Source organism: Apodemus sylvaticus, chromosome 16, assembly GCF_947179515.1.
Source record: "Apodemus sylvaticus chromosome 16, mApoSyl1.1, whole genome shotgun sequence".
Classification (NCBI taxonomy): Eukaryota; Metazoa; Chordata; class Mammalia; order Rodentia; family Muridae; genus Apodemus; species Apodemus sylvaticus.
This window is the reverse complement of record NC_067487.1, coordinates 26,291,665-26,316,145: the sequence shown is the minus strand read 5'-3', so window position 1 is coordinate 26,316,145 and position 24,481 is coordinate 26,291,665. Positions and strand designations below refer to the sequence as shown.

The 24,481-nt window shown below is 34.5% G+C and overlaps 1 protein-coding gene across 1 annotated transcript in view; it reads left to right on the top strand.

Annotated features, from left to right (window-relative positions):
• Cdh9 (cadherin 9) overlaps nt 1-24,481 on the top strand; it is an 83,249-nt gene that overhangs the window by 32,388 nt on the left and 26,380 nt on the right. The window contains exons 2-4 of the mRNA XM_052159684.1: nt 18,967-19,261; nt 23,535-23,654; nt 24,142-24,309. Coding sequence (XP_052015644.1) covers nt 18,967-19,261; nt 23,535-23,654; nt 24,142-24,309 — 583 coding nt within the window. The remainder of the gene's footprint in view (nt 1-18,966; nt 19,262-23,534; nt 23,655-24,141; nt 24,310-24,481) is intronic.

The following is a 24,481-nucleotide window of genomic DNA, read 5'->3' as shown; positions in this document are numbered from 1 at the left end:
GATTCATTTTCATTCTCTGGCCTGTGAAATTATGCTGTTTTAGGCTAAATTCAATTTATTATGTAAATATAACTCCTGGAGATGTGGTCTTCACTGGAAGGTAAAGTGAAGGTTAACCCCTACAGAGGCCATGCCTTTAAAGATGGACTACATCTACACTACTACAGAGTGCCTTTAAAGAAAACTGACTTTCCCCACTTGCAGCAGCTTTTTAGTAAGAGTAGGACTTGAAACCCATCTTTCCCCCTGTCTCTCTCTTTGTCTCTGTTTCTCTGTCTCTCTCTGTCTCTCTGTCTTTCTCTGTCTCCGTGTCTCTCTGTCTCTGTGTCTGTCTCTGTGTCTGTCTCTCTGCCCCCCTCTCTCTCTCCCTCTCTCTCTCTCTCTCTCTCTCTCTCTCTCTCTCTCTCTCTCTCTCTCTCTCTCTCGTGTGTGTGTGTGTGTGTGTGTGTGTGTGTGTGTGTGTGTGTGTGTTTCTCTATGGTGGATTGTTTCCTGGTTTAGCCTATGTGAATTCACATTTGCATGATATTTATCACTTTCAAAAGCAGTGTTTCCTTTGCTCATCCATGGACTATTGCACTCTTCCTGACCTCTCTACAAACAATCTCTCAGTTTGGGTAGTAGGAAGTGTATATAGATGTCCTATCTAGGGCTGAATAGTACACAGTCTCTTATTCCCTGCACCTTGAACAGTTACAGGTCTCTTTGTTAATTGTCATGTACTACAAAGAGAAGCCTCTCTGATGAGGTTTGATTGACGCATTAATCTATGGGTATAAGCACAAGTCGTTAAGCATCATTTTAGGGGCTGGAGAGATGCTTCTGTGATTCATATCACTGAGTGCTCCTCCAGAGGTCCTGAATCCAACTCTAATTATCCACACAGCCCTCTTCTTGTATGCATACAAAACACCCACAGATGTAAAAGGCATACATAATTAAGATTTAAAAAATTTATAAAAAACAGTCAGTTTCATATCTTTTCCAACAAGAATAATAGGAATAGATTTTTTTTTTTTACTCTGGGTTTGTGATATAATTAGCAACAATAGATTCTTAGCTCAGTAACAGTGCCAGGTATGGGTTTCGTCTTACATGGCAAGATTTAAATCCAATAAGAAAGAGGCTGGTTATTCCATGATGTTCACACCACTGTTGGGCATATTTTGCCAGGCCTGTCATTAGTATAGGTTGCAAGGTTTACAGCTGTGTTAGACTTGTGATTTCTTTTCTCTTTCTGTAGTGTTCCCAGCATCTTAAACTAGTCACTAGGGATGAAGTTTCCAAGTCAGTATCAGCGTGATTTCTCCATGTTCTATCACTCACCTGTATGACCTTTTTAGGGATAGATTGTCATCTTAAAGTTTTGGAGGGTAGCTAAGAAAATTGTTGCTCCATCACAGGGAAATTCCACTTAAAATCTTTTGGTATGGCGATTTTTACTTATTTGTTTATTTTTTATTTTTAAGTTTATTTATTTATTTATTTATTTATTTATTTATTTATTTATTTATTTAACAACCTTATCACAACTTCCCCTACATCATCTCCTCCCAGTCCCTCTCTATCTCCTCCCTTTCCCACCTCCTTTTCTCTACAGAGAAGGAGAGGACTTTCATGGATATCATCCAGCCTTGCTATATCAAGTTGCAGTATGACTTGCTGCATCTTCTTCTATTGAGGCTAGGCCAGGCAGCCCAGTTAAAGGGAACAGATCCAAAGGCAGGCACAGAATCAGAGACAGTTGCTGTTCCTGCCGTTAGGAGTCCTGAATGAAGACCAAGCTACATATCTGTTACATTGTGCCTCTGGCTTAGGTCCATTCCATGCATGCTCTCTGGTTGGTGGTTCGGGCTCTGTGAGCCCCTGTGAGCCAAGAAGAGCTGATTCTGTAAGTCTTCTTGTGGTGTCCTTGAACTCTCTGGTTCATTCATTCCTTACTGGCCATGTTCTACAATATTCCTTTAGCTCAGCCTAATGTTTGACTATGGTTCTCTGCATCTGCCTCCATCAGCTCCTGGATGAAGCCTCTAAGAGGGCAGTTATGTTAGGATTCTGTCTGTATATATAAGAGAATTTTGGAAGATTGTGCTATTAAGATCAAAGTCCACTATGTCTAGATGAGTTCTCCTTTCTCTGAGCTAAATAGAGAATTCCCTTTCTCAGTAGGGCTTTCTCTTCTCTGCCTGATCTTATCTGGACAGTGATCTTATCTAAGCACAGGTGCCAGAACTCATTACCATGATTATCACTAAACTCTGAGGAGAGTGATTTAATGGAGATATCCCATCTAGCACTGTGTGTTGCAAGGTCTCTCACTCTCCTCATAATAGTAGGCTGTGGGTGCATGTATATGTTCCCATCTGCTGCAGGGGAATCTTCTCTGATAAGAAAAGAGCCAAAGAGATGTCTCAGCTTATAAAAGTGTTTGCTTTACAAGCCGGATGTCCAAATAAGTTCAGTTCTAGAATTCAATTTGATGGAAGAAGGAGAGAAGTTTCTAAATGTTGTCCTTGTGAACCTTAGTTTGCACATTCCAGTATTAAATTCACATGCACAAATACATGCACACACAGAAAATAAAAAGGAAATTAGAAAGATATATGTGTATGTACACATATGTGTATAAACACACATGCATATATTTTGTCTTATGGTACAAAGGAGCAAGTATGTTACATCTTTAGGAGAATTGCCCTTTGCTGAATTGTTTGTCTTGACCTCCTTAGTCCTGCAATTACAAATTTGTGTTAGCAACCCAGCTCTTTTACATAGGTTCTGGGAACCAAATTCACATCCTTATTGCTCTAAAAAAAACTTTACTCACTTGCCTAACACTCTATCTCCGTAGCCTTTCACTTAAAATTAGAAATAAGTTAATTTAATTAAAGTCTGTAAGTACCATTTAAAATCAAAACAACACAATAAAGCAAAATAAAATAGCAACAACAACAAAACACAACAACAACATCAAAAGGCTTTTGATTGGGCAAGGTGAACTCTCTTAAGCATTGGGAGAACTTCCTACTCTTACAGAGGACTAGCTTTTGTTCCCAGCACCCACATCACAGCTGCAAGCCACCTGTTACTGCAGCTGTAAGAGTTGTAATACCATGATGATTTCTGCTGGCAACACACACAAACTAACAAAGGCCTATTCACATGCATTTAAAAATATTTTAAAAGCTGTAGAATATTTTGATGACAACAAAATTTTCAAACCCAAATTACATCAAACTAATTTATTTTGCTTTATGAACATGGGTATCTTCACAGAACCACAGGGAAAGACCTTTCCTCACTGTTAATGTGTGACTAGAGTATTCTTAGCAACACAATAGTGTGTCATCACTCTGTATTTAGAGATAAAATACCTGGAATTTTTGAGGCTAGGTGAAAGTGACTGGTATCACATGCTAGGTTTCCTTTTGCAGGAGGATTAGTGGAAAACACCTTTTCATTTAGATCAATATAGGAATATGTATGAAGCACATACTCTTTGCTAAGCACAAATTCTGTTTTCTAAAACTATTTATTACATATACTCAGTTTGGGTAAGCAGTGTTCATTTTTATTTGAACAATATGAGAGTTAGAGAGGAGAGCCTCTTTTCTTCTTGAATCAGTTTTACTAAACTTTTAAGTAATGTAAAAGAAATGAAATGTCCCCAGCAACTTTCAGGGCCCTTGTTCTCACCTTTAAGCATTTGCACAGCATCAGCTGTGCCTGCTGTAAGATCCTTCTTGAGGAACATCTCTGTAGGAAATGGCTCCACTTCCATCCATTTGCCTAAGAATTTCACCATGAGTGAGAAATCCCTATCACAAAAGAACACACGTGGTACGCACTCACAAATAAATGGATATTACCCAAAAGATCAGAACACACAAGATACAATACACAGTCCATATGAAACTCAAGAAGAGGGAAGACCAAAGTGTGGGTGTTTTGGTCCTTTGTAGAAGGGGGAACAAATACTCACACAGTGCAGAGCAGAGACTGAAGGAAAGGCCATCCAGAGACTGCCCCACCTGGGGATACATCCCATATACAGTCACCAAACCCAGACACTATTGCGGAGGCCAAGAAGCACTTGCTGACAGAAGCTTGTTATAGAGAGAGGCTCAGCCAGAGGCTAACAAATACAGAGGCAGATGCTAACAGCCAACCATTGGACTGAGCACGGGGTCCCCAATGGAGGAGTTAGAGAAAGAACTGGAGGAGATTAAGGGGTTTGCAACTCCATAGGTAGAAAAAAAATTGTCAACTAACCAGACCTTCCAGAGATCCAAGGGACTAAACCATCAACCAAGGAGTACACATGGAAGGACCCATGGCTGTAGCAACATATGTAGCAGAGGATGGCCTTGTCGGGCATCAATGGGAGAAGAGGTCCTTGGTCCTGAGAAAGCTAGATGTCCCAGTGGGCAGGGGAACACCATCATAGAAGCAGGGGGAGGGAGGGTGGGATAGGAGATTTTATTGGGGACAGGGAGATAACATTTAAAATGTAAATAAAGAAAATATCCAATAAATAGAGAAAACAAGACATAAAAATCATAAATTTTTTCTTCAAAAGCAATAGAAAAGAAAATGGCTCGGAACCTTGTTAGGGTCACTGAAATAATGAAGCCTGTATACCTTATGGTGTCTCCATTGGATATTTCCCCAACACACAAAAAGTACAGACAGAATGCAGTCAGGATTTTTACATCTTGGTAGAGTGTATCAAACTTTCTCTTATTTATCTAGGGTGACAATGTGTACTCTCAGTCAGTTTTATTATTTAACTAGAAAGCTATATCTGAACCAATAATACAGCTGCTGGAGCTTTGGCATGAAGAGGAATACAGAATAAAAAGATTAGAAAGACGAATGAATTCATCTTTTGGCCAGTGTCTTTTTCATATTGCATATACACCCATGCACATGAATGTCAAATATTCTGTTGTTCTGGTTTCAGAAATAAGAATACTTCCACCTTCTTCTGCTTTATGCCATCCATCCTAAGCAAGCTGTCATTTCCTAAGTGACCTATGTTTAAATTTTTATATATATATGTATATATGTGTGTGTGTGCATAATGTGTGATATATGTATAATCACACAATAATTTAGAAGAGTCATATATAATTAAGAAACCTGTGACTATTACTTTTATTAAAACAGCAAGATAAACAGCATCCTTAGAGATATAATTTGTTAGGTTTTGTGTATAATCATAAAAGTTCTGCATTGTAATTACCATATAATAAATGTGTGTATTTAATTATTTGATTTAATATGGGCATCTGTTTGGTACAATTAAGAAAAAGACACATTCACACATTCCCAAGAGTTTACCTCTCTATGCATCCATTCCAAAAATAATAATACTCTTTTATCACTGTATATTTGGAAGCAGTAAGTTGCTGTATTTTTTTTATCTTTTGATAACCTTTCTGAGAATTAAAATTGTTCTTTACAACTCCTATGATGAATTCCACTGTGTGTCTTTATTTAGCAATCTGCATGATGACGCCTTGATTCACAGATGGCCATGGTACTTTTTCATGGATGCCGCGTCACCCACCCTCATAGTGGTGAAGATTATTTCCTTCCAACTGCCTACTTGTCCCATCCTTCTCTCCTACTGAATGATTCAACTAGTATTTCACGTCATATAAATGCATATAGTTACACAATGAACATAGGTTATATACACATGCATATATGTAGTTAATAACTAAATCTAGTTTCATTTATGATAAAATATGTTATAATTTGTCTTGCTTTAGTCACTACATTTTCCAGTTGCTGACCCCTCCTTTTACATTCTTTCTGAAAAATTCTTAGACCAGTACTCATGTTTTTCATTCAAATATGTATATGTTCAAATTCCATTATAAATAAGAGAAAATAAATTCAATATTTGTTTTTCTAAATCAAACTGATTACATTTAAATGATGGTCTCCAATTGGTCCATTTTCTTAAATCGAATGAATTTCATTCTTCATACTGGTTATTATGATTTTATTTTGTATAAATAAATGTGTTTTTATTTATATAAATACCCATTCATTGTTGACAACTGTCAACTATCCATTGTTGATAACCATTCTTTGTTGATGAATGGTTCTGTATTGTGGCTCCATATTTTGTAATAAATATAGATGTGCAGTTAACTATCTTTGTATCATGTGACTGCCTGTCTGAAAAGTCTCTCTTTGGTCTTGAGTTCCTCTATGCTAATTCCCATATTATTATGATAATATGTAATATTCCTTCATTAGTATGTGTTCTCAGCTGTTGTTTATAGGATTCTTTTCTTGAGGATTCTCACCAGCATGTTTTGTATTTGCTTTTGAAGAGAGCCATTGCCACTTTGTTGAGTCTCAGTTGATAATGTTAACATTTTCCTAATCTGTTGGATTTCTGCATGTGTTCTTGCCTATTGAGTTTACTAAGGTTTTATTATCGGAAGATTTATAATTTTTTTCAGGTTCTATATATTCTACATAATTAATTCTTTACTGTGTTTCATATAATCTCATTATTTGGTGTGCTATTAGATTATTAGAATAATTCACAATAAATATTTGCTCATGCCTGTATATTCTATGTAGTATAACGTTTTTCCTTCTAGCTATCTCCTATTTTCAGGTTTTAAATTAATGTCTTTGATCCATTTTAATTGATCGCTATATAGCACAATATATAGGGATGTAGCTTCATTCTTCAGCTTGCAGAAATCTTGTATGGCAACATTTATTGAAGAAGCTTTTTAATCCTCTAGTTTTCTATGTGGATTATTTTTTATATGTGTTAAAATAAATAGCTATAACATATTGAATTATTTCTAGGATCTCTGCTTTATTACAGTTTTTAAGGTATTTGCTTTTCTGTTCATATAACTCTTGATTTGTTATGAATCTGTGATAAACTCTTTCATTCTTTCTTTCTATCTGTCTCTGTCTCTCTGTCTATCTATCTCTTTCTGTCTTTCTCTGTCTCTCTCTGTCTCTCTGTCTATCTATCTCTGTCCGTCTTTCTCTGTCTCTCTCTGTCTCTCTCTGTCTCTCTCTTTCTCTCTCTCTCTGTCTCTGTCTCTCTGCCTCTCTCTCTCTCTCTCTGTCTCTCTCTGTTTTTAATTATCTTTAATCTTTTTCACAGTCCAGTCATTACCCCCCTCCTACAGGTCTGGTCTCTGGCATTTCCTCATCCAATTCCTCCTCCCCTGTTTCAAAAAAAATGTCCCCATTGTCAATCCATCCCAGCCCAACCTGCCAGTCCTCCCTACTGCCTGGGGCCTCAAGTCTCTTGAGGATTATGTGCCTCTCTGACTGAGGCCAGCCCAAGCAGTCCTCTGCAATATATGTGTTAGGGACCTCAGTTGTTACTATTTTATCCAAAATATTTATTAAATGTGTGAAACAAGTAATACTTTGAATTACTATATTTCTTAATTATATTTGCTTGTTTAATTTAATTTTTAACTTAATCCATTTAAAGAATTGTGTGTAGTATCATCCAGAGAACATTACATCTACATTTTGCTAAAAATTCAAACAGTTAAACATTTCTTGATTACTTTTGGATTCTCCTAATATTTACCCTGAAATATCTAATTATTTTCTCCTATTTATGTGCTGGTTGAATTAATTAATTAATTAATTCAAAACTTTTCATATGAATCATTCCAAAGCTTTCTAAACATTTGAACATTTTGGTTTACTTTTCATTTTCTCTACATACCTGATTTTGTAATCTATATTTATTTCTTCTCTAATTAATAAACTTCAATTTTAGAGCAGATTAAGATTTGCAGACAAAAAACTGAAGAGAAAGCCAAGTTTCCATGTAAGTTTTGCCACATGTTCTTCAGACTTAGTTTTCTTAGTTATAAATTGTTTAATTTACTTTCTTTTTTTTACAAAAATTCATCTGCAAAAGACATAAAATGACTAGAAATGTGCTTGTAGGATTTGAATTATCCTTTTGCTACATTTCAGTCTCATGTGTTATTGTGGGAATGTAGTTAAATTTTTTAGCTCTTATAATATATATATATATTGTATATACATACATGTCTGAAAATCTTCTTTGATTAAAAATTTTAATCAGTTTATAATTGAAATAATTACTTTCATTAAGTTTGTTTTGATACTTATACTAGATAAATATTTTGCAAATATTTTCCCGGTATGTGGCATTTATTTAAATATTAATAATGTTTTGACAAAGTAGATGTCTTTAATTTTTATAAATTCTGGATAACGGTATTCTAATCTTGCCACTAAAATTACATAATAAAATATAAGATGAATTAGAAGGTGTCATATCTTCTGTAAGTTTATTACATTAAATTTTTTGCACTGGCATTAGAAGGTTTATTAATATCCAAGTAAATTACATATGGCTGTCTTTGTATCCATATTTTTAAAGTGAGGAATCATACATAGGGATTCAAATGAACTCTTCTCTACATTTTAACAAAATATATTTTGTTTGAGGTTTTTTTCTGTTTAGTAGTACTGTCATTGATATTGATTGTTATTGTTTAGTGGCATTCAGAATTAAAATTTCTAGCTGCAACTGAGTGTAGTAATTATAACTCTTTATCTAAAGTGCGCATAGACTTGGGAATGATTTTCTTATAAGGTGCACCACTTTCTATTTTAGACAAAACTACTTTTGTTTTACATTTTTATAATATTTGGAATGATGGCCTTGTCCTTTAACTCCTCGTATTCTTGTCTTCAGTTTATGAAGCTTTACCCGAAGAGTTTAAGTTGTTATAGAAACGATCCATCTCTTCCTTCTGTACTCACTTTTCTTCACAGCAATTTTGTATTTAGTGCTAACATGCATATTGGTGTGTGTGTGTGTGTGTGTGTGTGTGTGTATAAGTTCTATAGATTCATTCTTTGCTTACTCTTTCCACTTGTCCTGTGCCATTCAGTACGCAATAGGCTTCCTCTTCTATGAAAGATGATTTTAGAGTCTTGTTTGGATTAGTTCCTACATTCTTTATTCTGTTCTCTTGACTCGCATATACTTTCTAAATTGTCAACCTAGGCTATGGTATCTACTCCTTACCATTATGCTTATATTTATGACCATTTTGTATGAACCTCAAAATGTATGTTAGCACAAAATGAAGCAGAACTCACTTCTGCCCTTATCATACACTAAAGGCAAAGACTGATATGTTTACAGTCTCAGTTCTTCTGTTTATGACTATAACCGTCTTCCTCATTTGTTTGATTTTTTTTATCTTATATTAAATAAGTTTTGAAGATTTTTTTCATAAATGTTTGTACAGGTTTCATTAAAGTTTAACTAAGGATTTCATTTGGAATGTTGATATGAAATAAATAACAATAATGACATTATACACATAATATCATTATAGATCATAATAATATTATTATAAGTGTGATCTGTGGGAATGGAGATTTTGGAAGGTATGGAAATTTCTAGCCCAAATAAGGCAATGAATTGATTAGTTACCTATCATTATGTAAAAACTGAGTGTGAAGACACATGACAATAATCCCTAACTCAGGAAGTGAGTACTTGGAGAGCCGATTTTAGCAAAAATAGAACAATGTGAATGAATCCATTAATTTTTTATTGATAAGGCGAACAATCTTGGTTTTATTTATTTATTTATTTATTTATGTTCTTTTCTTTCTTTTCTTGTTCTCTTTTTTTATCACTTCTATATTTTTATCACTTCTATATCCTCCTCCCAGTCCACCTTCCCACTGTTCCCCTTCTCATTCCTTCTATGCCTGTCTCCAAAAGGATCCCCTCTGCCACCAGGCCTCCCAACTCCCTGGGGCCTCAAGTCTCTGGAGGGTTAAGAAAGGCTTCCTCCACCGAAGCCAGACCAGGTGGTCCTATACTGTATATGTGTTGGGGGTGGGGTGGAGGCTCATATTAGGAGGTGAATGCTGTCTGGTTGATTGCTCAGTGTCTGAGAGATCTCAGGGGTCAGGGTGAGTTGAGACTGCTGGTCTTCCTATGGGGTTGCCATCCTCCTTAACCGCTTCCAGTCTTTCCCCACTTCAGCCACAGGGGTCCCTGACTTCAGTCCAGGGGTTGGGTGAAAATATCCCCATCTGACTCTTTCAGCTGTTTGTTGGTTCTCTCTCAAAGGACAGGGATACTAGGCTCCTGTCTGTAAGCACATCACAGCGTCATTAAAGTGTTAGGTCTTGCAGTGTCCCTTGAGATGGATCCCTAGTTGAGTCTGTCACTGAGGCCTTTCCCTCGGTCTCTTCTCCATTTTTGTTCCTACAGCTCCCTTCTGTGTTTTATTTTTTTTATTATTATTCGATATAATTAATTTACATTTCAAATGATTTCCCCTTTTCTAGCCCCCCCACTCCCCAAAAGTCCCGCAAGCCCCCTTCTCTTCCCCTGTCCTCCCACCCACCCCTTCCTACTTCCCCGTTCTGGTTTTGCCCTAAACTTCTTCACTGAGTCTTTCCAGAACCAGGGGCCACTCTTCCTTTCTTCTTGTACCTCATTTGATGTGTGGATTATGTTTTGGGTATTCCAGTTTTCTAGGTTAATATCCACTTATTAGTGAGTGCATACCATGATTCACCTTTTGAGTCTGGGTTACCTCACTTAGTATGATATTCTCTAGCTCCATCCATTTGCCTAAGAATTTCATGAATTCATTGTGTCTAATGGCTGAATAGTACTCCATTGTGTAGATATACCACATTTTTTGCATCCACTCTTCTGTTGAGGGATGCCTGGGTTCTTTCCAGCATCTGGCAATTACAAATAGGGCTGCTATGAACATAGTAGAACATGTATCCTTATTACATGGTGGGGAGTCTTCTGGGTATATGCCCAGGAGTGGTATAGCAGGATCTTCTGGAAGTAAGGTGCCCAGTTTTCGGAGGAACTGCCAGACTGATTTCCAGAGTGGTTGTACCAATTTGCAACCCCACCAGCAGTGGAGGAGTGTTCCTCTTTCTCCACACCCTCTCCAACACCTGCTGTCTCCTGATCCAAATGGATCAAGGACCTCCACATAAAGCCAGACACTCTGAAGCTAATAGAAAAGAAACTGGGGAAGACCCTTGAGGACATCGGTACAGGGAGAAAGTTTCTGAACAGAACACCAATAGTGTATGCTCTAAGAACAAGAATTGACAAATGGGACCTCATAAAATTACAAAGTTTCTGTAAGGCAAAGGACACCATCAAGAGGACAAATCGGCAACCAACAAATTGGGAAAAGATCTTCACCAATCCTACATCAGATAGAGGGCTAATATCCAATATATATAAAGAACTCAAGAAATTAGACTCCAGAAAACCAAACAACCCTATTAAAAAATGGGGTACAGAGTTAAACAAAGAATTCTCACCTGAAGAACTTTGGATGGCGGAGAAGCATCTTAAAAAATGCTCAACATCATTCGTCATTAGGGAAATGCAAATCAAAACAACCCTAAGATTTCATCTTACACCAGTCAGAATGGCTAAGATTAAAAATTCTGTGTTTTATTTTTATATTAACTTTACATTGTAGAGTCATCACTTGCTACACGAAGCAATTAACTTGTGATTTTAATATTATGGAAAATTTGGAATATATTCTTAGTAAACTTCCATACTATTGACACAGATACATGTCTTCCTTTTCAATCAGCATAACTACAGCTCTCATTGATGTGCATTACTGGTTTGGATAGGAATTCTAATGATATATTCCACAGAAGTAATATCATGTCTTTGTTTGTGATCCTAGACATTGCTTGGATTCTCATTTGCAAAAGCCCAGTTTTGTCATTTAGTAGCATGGGTTTTTGAGAGTTTTTGTCATCATCCAATAATGGAAGTTTTTAAAAATTTTTAAGTATATATTTTTATACTTGTATCTTTTAAAGGCCTTCACATGGGAATTTACATTAATTTATTGAAGATGTTAGGGTAGTCTTATATCACTGGTATAAGTCATGCTGTGGTCCTGAGCTCCATGGATTCAGTACGTATTGACTTACTAAGATTCCTTTGTATACTTTTGCTTTTGGGTTTGTAAAAAGCAGATGTTGTATTACTTTATAATTTTCTTCTTCTTTTAATCCCTTCCTCATCTGTCTCAGCTGGTTTTATTATAGAAGCTAATTACTATTTCATGGAATGAGAACTTACGATGCCTTTCTCTTTGTTATATTCTGGAGCAAATATGGACATAACACTTGATACAGTGGCCTGTCATGTCTTTTTTTTTTTAAAGACAGGGTTTCCTCTGTGTAGCCTTGGCTGTCCTGAAACTCACTCTGCAGACCAGGCTGGCCTTGAACTCAGAAATCTGCCTGCCTATGCCTCCCAAGTTCTGGGATTAAAGGCATGTGCCACCACTGCCTGGCAGCCTGTCATGTCTTAAGTTTTGTTTGAATTGATGTATTTTAGATCATACTTTTTAATATATAATGTACCTTTTATTCATACATAAAATGCTAACTTATAAGGTGCTATTTTCTGAAATTAGAATTCAATAATCCTGATGATCAGCTCAGAAGAGTACATTTTGGTTTTGTCAGGACTTCATCATCTTGAAGTAACTGGATTTAGAATAAAAAAGTAATGGCCTCTTGTTAAAAGGACATTGCCCATGGGTTAGTATCTTATAAGACTGAAGACAGTTTTTCTGGCAGGGAATGTATACTTCATGATGATGGAAAATTTCATTGGATCATGGAATTTCAGGAGGAGAATCCACTTCTACGTTCCACTTTAAGTAATACATTTATTGGTCAGAATAGTAGTTGAATAAAATTTATATTGTTTGGTCAATAGTAGAAGTTTTGGCCTAATTTTGAATATAGTGACTAAAATGTATTGAAAGAACTCATTCTTAAAATCTCCCTTTCCAATAGTGATGCACTAATAGCTCACTGGCATATTAGTTCTCACTGGTGACATATTAGTTCCCACTGGTGACATATTAGTTCAAACTGGTGACAGCTGGACATTCAGCAGTTCTCCAGCAAAGATGGCCTTGGTGCACCAACACCTGTGTGCCAAACATGGACACAACCTCATCACCTGGGGCCATGTCAACTTTCTTCATGAGCTTATTGAGTAATGTCGTTGTTGCTGATTGCATTGGCCTGTTTTCCATGATGCAACTTAGGCGAGGAAGAAATAATCTCGGCTTATGACTAAAGTCGGAAACGCCATCATGTCGGTCAAGGTATGGTAGCAGAAGTGTTAAACACTTAATGATCATATTGTGTTTGCAGTCAGGAAGCATAGAAGGTAATGGAGGTTGAGCCAAATTATCACATATTCAAAGACCACTAGTAGTGAGTCTTCATTCCTCCTGCAAGGTTTCATGTCCTCAAGGTAACACTGCTAACAAAACAGATAGGAATTTAGTGTTTTAATGCATGAATCTACTGAAGTCATTCATATCTAAATAATAGCACTGTTGAAACTAAATCACGTCAATATTATGACTCATTCCAACCACTTGACTCTTAGGTTTCTATGTTGCTACTGTGATTATTTGATAATCCTGTGTATGACTACAGATATAACTGTTTAGTTGAAAGATTCCCTTTGGTAGTAGCAAAGTGCGGTGTGATAGGACAGGTTTACCAATGGATATTAAGCTGCAATTAAATGAGAGCAGCAAACAAGTTGTGTGAGTGCTGAATAGAATAAAACTGACTATATTTAAAAAATGGAAGAAGGTTTTGAGAGCTTTCATTATGAAAAATTTAAATTGTTTGAACACATAGAATGCATATTGTTAAGATTTAAATCTCATATATGTTTGTATAAACTTTTTCAGGTTGTCTATTGATATTTAAATTTAGAATTTTATGGATAGATGGTCACATGCTGAAAAATAAGAAAGAACTAAGTAAACTTAAAATGTATATTTATAAAATAATTGCCAACACAGTATTTAACTGTTTTCTTATTGTAAAGCCATTGCTAGGTACTCAAGAATGTTCCCTAGCACAAAAGTTTACTGCCTCAGTTTACAATGCTAAGGATACACACATACACACACACACACACACACACACACACAAATCTTGTTTTAAAAAAAACATAGAGAATTACATACATACATATAATTACATGTATATAAAGATATAAATATATGCTCAGATTTAATATTTGTTGCAGAATTCTTTATCTGAGAAGAAAATAAAATACTATAGTATAGTTATGTAAACAATATTAAGTAAAATTTGTTTTATATTCTTGACCCTATGAATATTTTCTTTTTATTTGCCCTTATTTTTTCTAATTGTTAATGCTCAATTTTAATATTGCAAGATGGATCATTAAATAATTAAATTAATAATGTAGTATTTTAGTCCAGGAAGAGTATAGTTATGAATCCAGATTCTAGATATTTTTTCAACGTGGAAAATGTAATACAATGTAAACCTTAAAATAGATATATGAAAATAAACCTAAACAAAATATAGAATCATACTTAGATGACTATAGTAATTATACTATGAATTTTCTGCATATTTAAATATATCAGAATACCAGAATAAATTTATTTCTGAAATACAAAATGTCTGAGTATTATAATTGTATAATTGGTTTAAACACAGTGACTAACAGGGGAAGAATAAATGAGCAGAAATTATTTTAATTGCATGCTTGTGTATTTAATGCTTTTGCTAAACATATTGCTCTGTTTTAAACTTATCCTGTGTGTTGTAACTGCTTCTGAATAATTTCTATAAGACAGTCATTGGATAGATTTCTTTGAAATGATACAACTGTTCTTTCCCCACAGCGTTGCTCCAACAGTCTTGTTTCTTCTAGGCTCAGTGCAAAACTGTTTGACAATGTAGAGAAATTTCAGATTTCTCATATTTATTCCTTTTTTGAAAAATATGACAAAACTAGAGAAAACATCTTATTTGTTTTATATATGGTTCCTCATTTCTTTTTGCCTGCATTACAAGAAATTATTAGCTCAATTTATTCTTCCTTTTTAAACTTTTTTTTGCATTTATTTATTTTTTTGCTTCTTGGTACATGTGTTCACAGGCACATATTTGAAGATCAGAGAACAATATACAGGAAGGAATTTGTCCTTTTTCCTCTTGAAATGTTAAGGTTCGGGTTCCTTAATAATAGAAGAAAAATAAAACTGAAATGATTACTAACAATGTATGTAATACACCAGCTGTTATGAGGCCCACAACACATATACAGCAGAGGACTGGCTGTCTGGACTCAGTCAGAGAAGATGCACCTAACCCTCGAGAGAATTGGGCCTCAGGAAGGTGGGGGTGTCTGGTGGGGTAGGGGTGGGACATCCTTTTTGAGATGGGTGAAGTAGGTATGGGATGTGGAACAGTTGTAGGCTGAACCAGGATGGGGATAAAGTCTGGAATGTAAAAAATGATTAAAGAATAAATAAAAAATTTTTATGAGATATAGTTAAAAATACTATATATATTCCTGTACTACAATATTTAGTGGATGATTTATATTTAAGTCTAAACATCTAAAGCATAGATATCAAAATGTGATTTCATAATACAATAAAACTAAATGTTTAGGTAATTATGCAATTTTTACCAAATTAACACAATTATTATATTATTATATTATTCTTTATTTGTCTAATCTTTCTTGTAGTATTTCCCTTGACTAAGCTATTATTTCAACTTAATTTGTAATGGTTATGTGAACAAAATGCTTATTATCAATAATTAGAAAAGATTACCATTAAAATATTTTTTGAATATGAATATTTCTGAAATGGTATTTAAATTTAGAAGTAGTTTTATTGCACAACCTTATTTTACCTATAATCACTAATAGATGAATTTTCTGCAAATACCTGAAAAATATTTTGTTAAAAATTGAGTAATTTATAGTACCATGACTTGTAAACATATTTTAGGTGACCATACATATATATCTGTCTTTCCTTAAGACACTATAGCATTAGTTTGACACAGTAAAAAGTTCCTTGACATTGATAGGAGTATAATGGGAATGGCATTGTGCTAACAATTACCGTGCCTGTTTACCCATTCTAACCTACTGAATCAGAGGAAGTGTCCTGCGGGAGGAAACATGAAATGTGAAGAGGATACATATATAGGAAGAAGAAAATTCAGAACAGAAGGGAGAATATTAAAAAGAAGACAGCACATCAAACGAGGGAGGGGGGAACCATCCCACAGTCACAGCTCTGACCCATAATTGTTCCTGTCTGAAAGAATTAACGTGATGGATATGGAGTGGAGCCTGAGGAAAAGAAGGTTCAGCAAAAGGCCCAAAGTGGGATCCACTGAGGCTATGAAAAGCTCACAAAAAGGGAACTAGCATGACCACACTTCTGAAAATCCAACAAGCTGTAAGAGTCACATGCAAATATTTGCCCCCAACCATTAGACAGAAGGAGCTGAGCCCTGTTGTTGAACTAGGGAGGGCTGAAAAGGCTGAGGAGAAAGGTGACCCTGTAGGAGGACCAGCAGTCTCAATCTGGACCCATGAGATCCCTCAAACACTGGACCACCAAACAGGCAGCATACACCAGCTGACATGAGACCCCCTAGCACACATACAGTGGAGGACTGCCAGGACTGTGTTCATTCAGAGAAGATGCACCTAACCCTCAGGAGACTGGAGGCCCAGGGAGTTTAGAGGTCAGGTAGAGTGGTGGGTTGGGAGATCCATCTGGAGACAGGGAAGTGGGGAGGGGGTAAGGGATGTGGAACAGTCAGAGGGTGGATAAGGGGGAAAAATATGAAGTGTAAAAACGTAAATATTTTTTTTAAAAGAGTGAAAGAAACATACAAACATTATGTATAAAATTGAATAAAAGTCTTCATGGAAAATGAACTTCTTGATTTACATGCTTAAGGAAGTTAAAAGTAATGAAGACACATTTTACAATAAAAGGATGGTACAAAAACAGATGGTAACTGTTGTATGTGAAAAATAAAGCCATCAACTAGGAGGGCAGAATAACAATTTCTTTTAAAAATAATGTTATCAAATTTAGTTGAAAGAAGCTATGTGACTAAACAAATTTTAAAAAGGAAAATTATGTACCCATCCATCTGAACACATATACATGCAAGTAACTAACTCTATTTTATTGAGCCTTATTATGTACTTTAAAAAGTGTACTTTTCTGGAAATTTCCCAATGAGTGAATTCATGTTGTAGAAAAATAATTTTCTTTAGTATCCAAAAATGTATGTGGTAGGACAAGAGTGAAAACAGTGTCATCATGAGATTGCAGCTCTCTGCCAGGTAAAATATGGTAAAGAAAAAAGTCTAATTATAGCCCAACTAATAATTTACCTTTTATAAGTGTTTCAGAGAAGCAAGCAACTCTCGTATGTGGCAATTATTTTTGATGGTGTTTAAAGGAACAGAGGACAATGATAAAACACATTTTTATGCTTAGTTTGTTAAGAAAGAATTCAAATGGAAAGCACAGTGAGATTGAGAGATGGTGTCAGGTAGGGTAGAAAGGGTAATGAGGTCTTTTCTGGAAACTGTGAGAGGAAGAGACCAGTTCAGACTAGCATTTGATTTGAAATGTGTGGGGTTTTTTGTTTCAAATTATTTATTTTGTGTATCATAGTTGCACAACTTGAGGCTAGTTAAATTCAATTGTTTTTTAAAACATCTCTTTGAATATTTCCTAGATTATACATGCAAGTGACCATGAAAATATTCGGCATTTTAAAACTTTGAAACTTTGAACAGGTACTTACATGAAGGAAAACATACAATTTTGAAATAACTGACTTGTATAGTTTTATTCTCATTAGCATTAGTCTTATTCTATATAGTATATCACAGAAGATCACATTGCCTATCTGAAGACTGGGTACTTGGATCAATATCTTAAGCTCTCACATACATTCTTCTCTATGCTTCTCACTGAATGAAGATTAAACTGTGAGAGTGCTATTTATAAAATATTTTGGTTTCTTCATTCCATATTATAAGTTCATTCCATATATATAAGTTCATGATATTGTACAATATACAAAGATAAAATTATATCTGTCTAAAAACATACTGACAAATTCAGGGTATACTGTTATTTTTGCCGAAATAAAGATTTCATTCAATTCACAATGGCTAATAATACATTACAATTGTTAAAATTCTTATGAGTTGATTTTCTCTGTATGATAATTGTTTATAATTCATCATCATTATTGTGGTATGTGAGATTCATTTTAGGATCATTTAGGCATTGCTTTACAAGCAAATTATAACCCACTTATATGATTTTTTGTGAAGCTATCTTTATAGGATAGATATTAATTAGAATTTATTACGTTTTTTTAATATATGACACTTTTTTATATCACTTGAAATTTAACATGTTTATAAGGATTATGTCTCACAATTAGAACATGGAAATAGAAAAAGTAGTATCGTAAAGTCATATTGAAAATGATTTAACTTTGAAAACTCTTCCTCTGTCTAGTCAGTATCCATTAATAGATGCAAGGTTTTCACAGTCTTATAGGCAGTGGAGAACACTAGTTAAAAACTAAAGAATTTATTCTACAGTAATTATTGTGATGAATTATAATGCCTTATTGTATCTTTAATTATTCAGATGAAATTAAGTTTGATATTTCACATGGGGGTTGAAGATGAATTTATCTTTCTCCATTGCCGGACAATAGAGGTTTAAATTTTGATAATATTCTAATCAAAAGTATATTTTAAACATTGTGTTTAGAAACAACTCAAGTATCAATTATTCTCAGTCCATCATCTCATGGTGACTAACTATACTTGTTTAATATTTTAAGACTACCGAAATCGAACATGTTCAGTTTCCTCTTGATCTGAGGTATTTGTTCAGATCTTTATTGGTGTTATAATGGGGACAAGAAATTAGTACATATCAAAATGTTTTTGATGGAATAACCACACATGTATTTACAGAATTATTCTTTTCTACTTCTTTGAAGCTTCACACTGACCAAGATAAAGGAGATGGAAATTTAAAATACATTTTGACAGGAGATGGAGCAGGCAATCTGTTCGTTATAGATGAAAATACAGGAGATATCCATGCTGCAAAGAAACTAGACAGAGAAGAAAAATCTCTATACATTCTTCGTGCCAAGGCTATAGACAGAAAGACCGGGCGACAAGTGGAGCCAGAATCCGAGTTTATTATTAAAATCCATGATATCAATGACAATGAGCCTAAATTCACAAAAGACCTGTACACAGCCAGTGTTCCGGAAATGTCTGGAGTTGGTAGGTATCGCGTAAACCGTGTGAATTTAACATGATTGGTCTCATACTCTTACTAAAAGTTTTGTAGCCATGTGGAATTTTCACGTGTCCTCTCATAATCAGAGCTGTATCTACCTACAAACTCTTATTTTAGTCAAACATATCCTTTCTAAATAATTTCAATTATTATTGTAGCCATGTCTTCTTTTAATTATAATTAATGAGTGAAGTTGTTTGGTTCCAGTGGCAGTAGCACCTGCTCTATCATTCAGAATAAATGTCCTAAAGAATGCGTTGCCACCTGACCAGGGAGGGAGTTACTTATGTCCGCAGCTCTTCTCACATTAAACTCAAAGAGGAAACTGCTCTATTTGACAAACTGTTTCTACATAACTGGCTCATTTAATCATCAAAATAATCTTATTTTGTAAGTATGGGAAATAGAACTTAACAGTCCATCCTGCAGATTAGGAATTAGAAGAATTTAACAACTGAATGAAGATCACATAATCTGTGGCATCGTACTAGGATTCAAATTTTTGCTCTATATCTCTATATTTTTCTCTATTGGTCTTTGACTTTCCATGCAAACTGAAAACAGTAATTACTCACATTCTGAGAGTCTTCCAATGTCAAGCACCATTCCTTAATACACATAATTGCTACTTGTATGCATGTTAATATGATTAATTTTATCAATGTGCAATGATATATGTGCAACGTATTCTATAACAGAAATACATTGTGTTTTAAAATATTAGCGAAATAATGTTGATCAAAATATCCAAATAAGATATTTATTTTTCTATATTTATCATTACTCACTTGAATATTAGTTCTAAATAATATAATAATGCACATTTGACTTAAGAAACTATTAGAAAAAACTAAATCTTTATGTATCTTCACTGATAGTGTGGCATAAATGTTCTTTAATGGTATAGTCTGTTTACAGAAAGGCACTGAAAATTTCGGAAGAAGTTATTATTTCATGTAAGCCCACCTATATGGGGAAGCTGAGGTTCTATTATCTCTTCAAGTTTTCAGTTTTAAAATTTAAAATGGATTTATCAAAAAGAACAGGGGTCTTTTGAGATCATAAACGTATACAACGTAGCATAGATGGGATTTCTTCAATGTTGTCCTAATAACTTTAGACGGCTATAATTTCCTGAATTAATCCATATTTCCCAGGCATTAAGTTATTTTACATTCATATTATGGAATGCATGTACTTATGAATGAGAAGAAAACATATGTAAAGTTATATTCTCTGGATAAATTTTTAATTCTGAGTTAACCATAAATCACAGAATTATAGTTATATCCTTTAAGTTTTAAAAACATCATTTTAATATGTTAATTTGCAAATTATTTGGCCTTATTTATACTTTCATAGATTTTTTTCCATAACAAGACATGTAATAAACATGATTTAGATGACAGAAATATTTGTTTATTAGAAAAATTGGCTGGGCAGTGGTGGCACATGCCTTTAATCTCAGCACTTGGGAGGCAGAGGCAGGCAGATTTCTGAGTTCGAAGCCATCCTGGTCTACAGAGTGAGTTCAAGGACAGCCAGGGCTATGCAGAGACAACCTGTGTCAAAACAAACAAACAAGCAAAAAAACAACAAAAAAACAAAGAAAAGAAAAGAAAGAAAAATAAAGAAAAACTGATCAGAAGTCTTCGTATGTCACGTACTTTAAACTTTCATGACATTACTCGACGGTTTTAAATATTTATTTTATTTAAGATTATAATATGATTACATCATTTCTATTTGCTGTTTTACTTTTCTTCAAAACATTCCCATATACCTTCCTTGCTCATTTCCAAAGTCATGGCCTCTTTTTTTCATTAATTATTTTTACAAACATATATACACATACAAACACACAAATACACACATACAAACACACAGACATACACAGATCAACATATACTCAGACACAAAGACAAGCAAACTCAAACAGTCACAGATAGACATACCCATACCCATACAGATACACAGACACACACACACACACAGACAAAACACACACACATACACACACACACACACACACTGAACCAAATGCTTCAGTAACAATTGTTCAGTTTTTATTTTGTTTTTACAACAGAATGGAGGACAGGAAGATGGCTCAGAGATAAAGACCATCTGGTCCTCTTCTGAGTGTCTGTATTCAATTCCCAAAATCTACATGGTGGCTTGTCACTTTATGTAACTCCTGTCCCTGGTCATTTCATGGCCTCCCATGCTCTCCAGGGAAATCAAGCAAGGATACTTGTGGTCACAGACAAACATGCAGGCAAAGCAACCATGTGCATACAAAAATAAATAAACAAAATAAGAGAATATTTCTGTATCAAATATATTGATCTTTACAGTAAAACATTTGCTCTTTTTGTTTTATTGAAAATAGATTTTTCCATACAATATATCATGCTATATCTTACTGTATTCCCCACTCTCTACTCTTTCTGATAAATATTCTTTAATATTTAATGTACTACTTTCCCATCATTATGTTACATTCTAAACATGTATCCACTCAATTCAGTGTCTTCTTTATCATATTTGATATAAGTATTTATTTCATCATTGTTTATTTAAAATAAAACAATTTAAGACTGAAATAACTACCTTTAAATGTTATTTTTAAAACCTTCAATTATTGAATTTGTAATAACTATCAAATATTAAGTTTCTATATTTGCATTAATTCTTCAGTCTACATGCTATTTTGCTACATTTGGGTGTGATAAACATGTTTTCTGCAATTTCTAAGTATGAACTGACTTGTATTCTGAAAGAACTTTCTAGTCCTGCACACTGTAGAACATTTCAAGCTAGCATACTGATTCTTTCCTGTGCCAACTGAGACTCTTTTTAAAAAGGCTCACTGTCTGTGGATTCAAGTAGAGACCCCTAACTAAGCAGTCTGTTGGGAAAATCACAGAGAATGGGTGATCTTTAATCAGACTAGCTAGTTCTAATTTCTGTCTTGTCGCTTACTGGATCTCTGATATGTGGCCTAAAGGCATGTGTCCTACATGTGCCGTGAGGATTAAGTTTTAATACAAATGAATTCCTGCCAATCTGCTAAGCCTCCTCTAATCATCCTATGGAAAGCTTATGGCATGGAGTTATAAACAGTGCTTGGTTTCATGCTGTGATATTGAATAGCAGGCCACATTTTCATGTCTGCAGAGAATTTATACTATTCCAAAGAAAAACAAAACCTAAGTCTAATGTGTACAGAGTAATTTTCTCCAATTCTAATTAAAAGACTTTTGTTGTAGTAGTTGTTTCCTCTGAGTTTATGAAACTGTGCTCTTTTCTTGTGTCCCTAATACACATATGCTTAGTAAGGTGAGAATTAATCTCATGGATTCTTACGTTAATGAACGTGAAGAAGCACAGCAAAGAACAGGTGAGCATCCCAGGCTAAAGGGAGTGTTACACAGGTGTGTCTCCTTTTCATCCCTTTATTGATACACTTAATCAAACCTAAATAAGCTTGCTTTGTATCCTATAGAGGCCAAAGGAAATAAAATGAATAACCTTGTGAAAACATTGAAAACATGTCAGAATAGAATAAGATATTATTTTTTAGCTTTATAATTTAATGATTTAAATTACTTTCATTTTAGTAGGAAATAAAATTGTAAATTAGAGGAAAATGAAAATCACAAGTTAACCTTTGAGAAAGCTTTTTTTTTTTTTTTTTTTTTTTTTTTTTTTTTTTTTTTTTACTATTTATGGATTTACAAATTACAATGTCAGACTCTGTGTACACCGAAAAGTTATAGTTCAGTTCTTCTTTCTTCTGTGCAGGTGTGTGTGTTTAGCTCTGATGTTTAAACTCGGGTTTTCTACCTGGCTAAGACTCTATTTTACAATATTACTTTTTTGTTTGTTTGCTTCTTCATCATAAGATCTCTTTGTTTTGTTGTATTTATAATCCTGCTTCATTAAGGCACAGAATAACATATTTCAAAATGTTGAACTTGTCATTTCTCATGTAGCAATGCATGTGTTTATTGAACTCTTATTTGTATTTAGTGTGGACTTTTCCCATGATGGTATTACTATTTACTAAGGTTTTAATTCATTTAATTCTATCAATCTCCGTGGTAAAATACATTATACATTTTCATACACTCGATAGTGAGGAGTAAATCCAGGATTCCCTTTTTTTAAAGAAAATAATGAGTGAGAAATGGCTCTTAAAATAGATAATATTTAAAAGAACTGACATGTCTCTGCTTGTGGTGGGGTTGGATGCAGGTACGTCTGTTATACAAGTAACTGCCACTGATGCAGATGATGCTAACTATGGGAACAGTGCCAAAGTGGTCTACAGCATAGTGCAAGGCCAGCCATACTTTTCAGTGGACCCGGAGTCAGGTAAATAAACATATGCCTTCCACAGTCTATTTCATTTTATAAGATAGCCTGATACACATTTCTTTAGGTTGTTTTCTGTTTTTAAATCTATCCAATCAGTTGTGCATAGCTTCTTTCTTTCTGTATTATTTTAGGAAAATAAATATCAAACATCCTTACATTAACACAATCTATTTTAATTTTATTCTTTTAACTATTATTTATTGGGGTTAAATTTAAGAGGCTACAAGTTTTCAAAGGGATTAATACAATTTTCAGAATAAGAAAATGCTCCAAACTTAAAGACCATAAAATGTACGTAAATTAAGAAAAGTCAGTCCATTCAAATAGAAAATGCACAAAATAGAATGATTATCTGTTTGATGAATTAAGTTAAATTAATTGTGCATATTCTCATTTTCTTCATCTACCCTGTATAAAACGGATTTTACAAAGTACATATTGATTTCAGAGAAAATGCTTCAATTTTTTTTTTAAATTTTTAAAGGCATAATAAAAACTGCATTGCCAGACATGAGCAGAGAAAACCGAGAGCAGTACCAAGTTGTGATTCAGGCTAAGGACATGGGCGGCCAGATGGGAGGCCTGTCGGGGACCACCACAGTGAACATCACCCTGACAGATGTCAACAACAACCCTCCTCGGTTTCCACAGAGTAAGACAGTCCGTCCTGACGGTGTCGTGGGGATCTTCTCAAACATACCGACCTGAACTACTGTAGATTATAGTGTCTGCACTTCTAGTCCCTTTGCTGAGAGCAAATCAGAGCACATGTCCTAAACAGTGGTTCAAATCCCCTATAAGTGATGATACACATCACCAAGTAG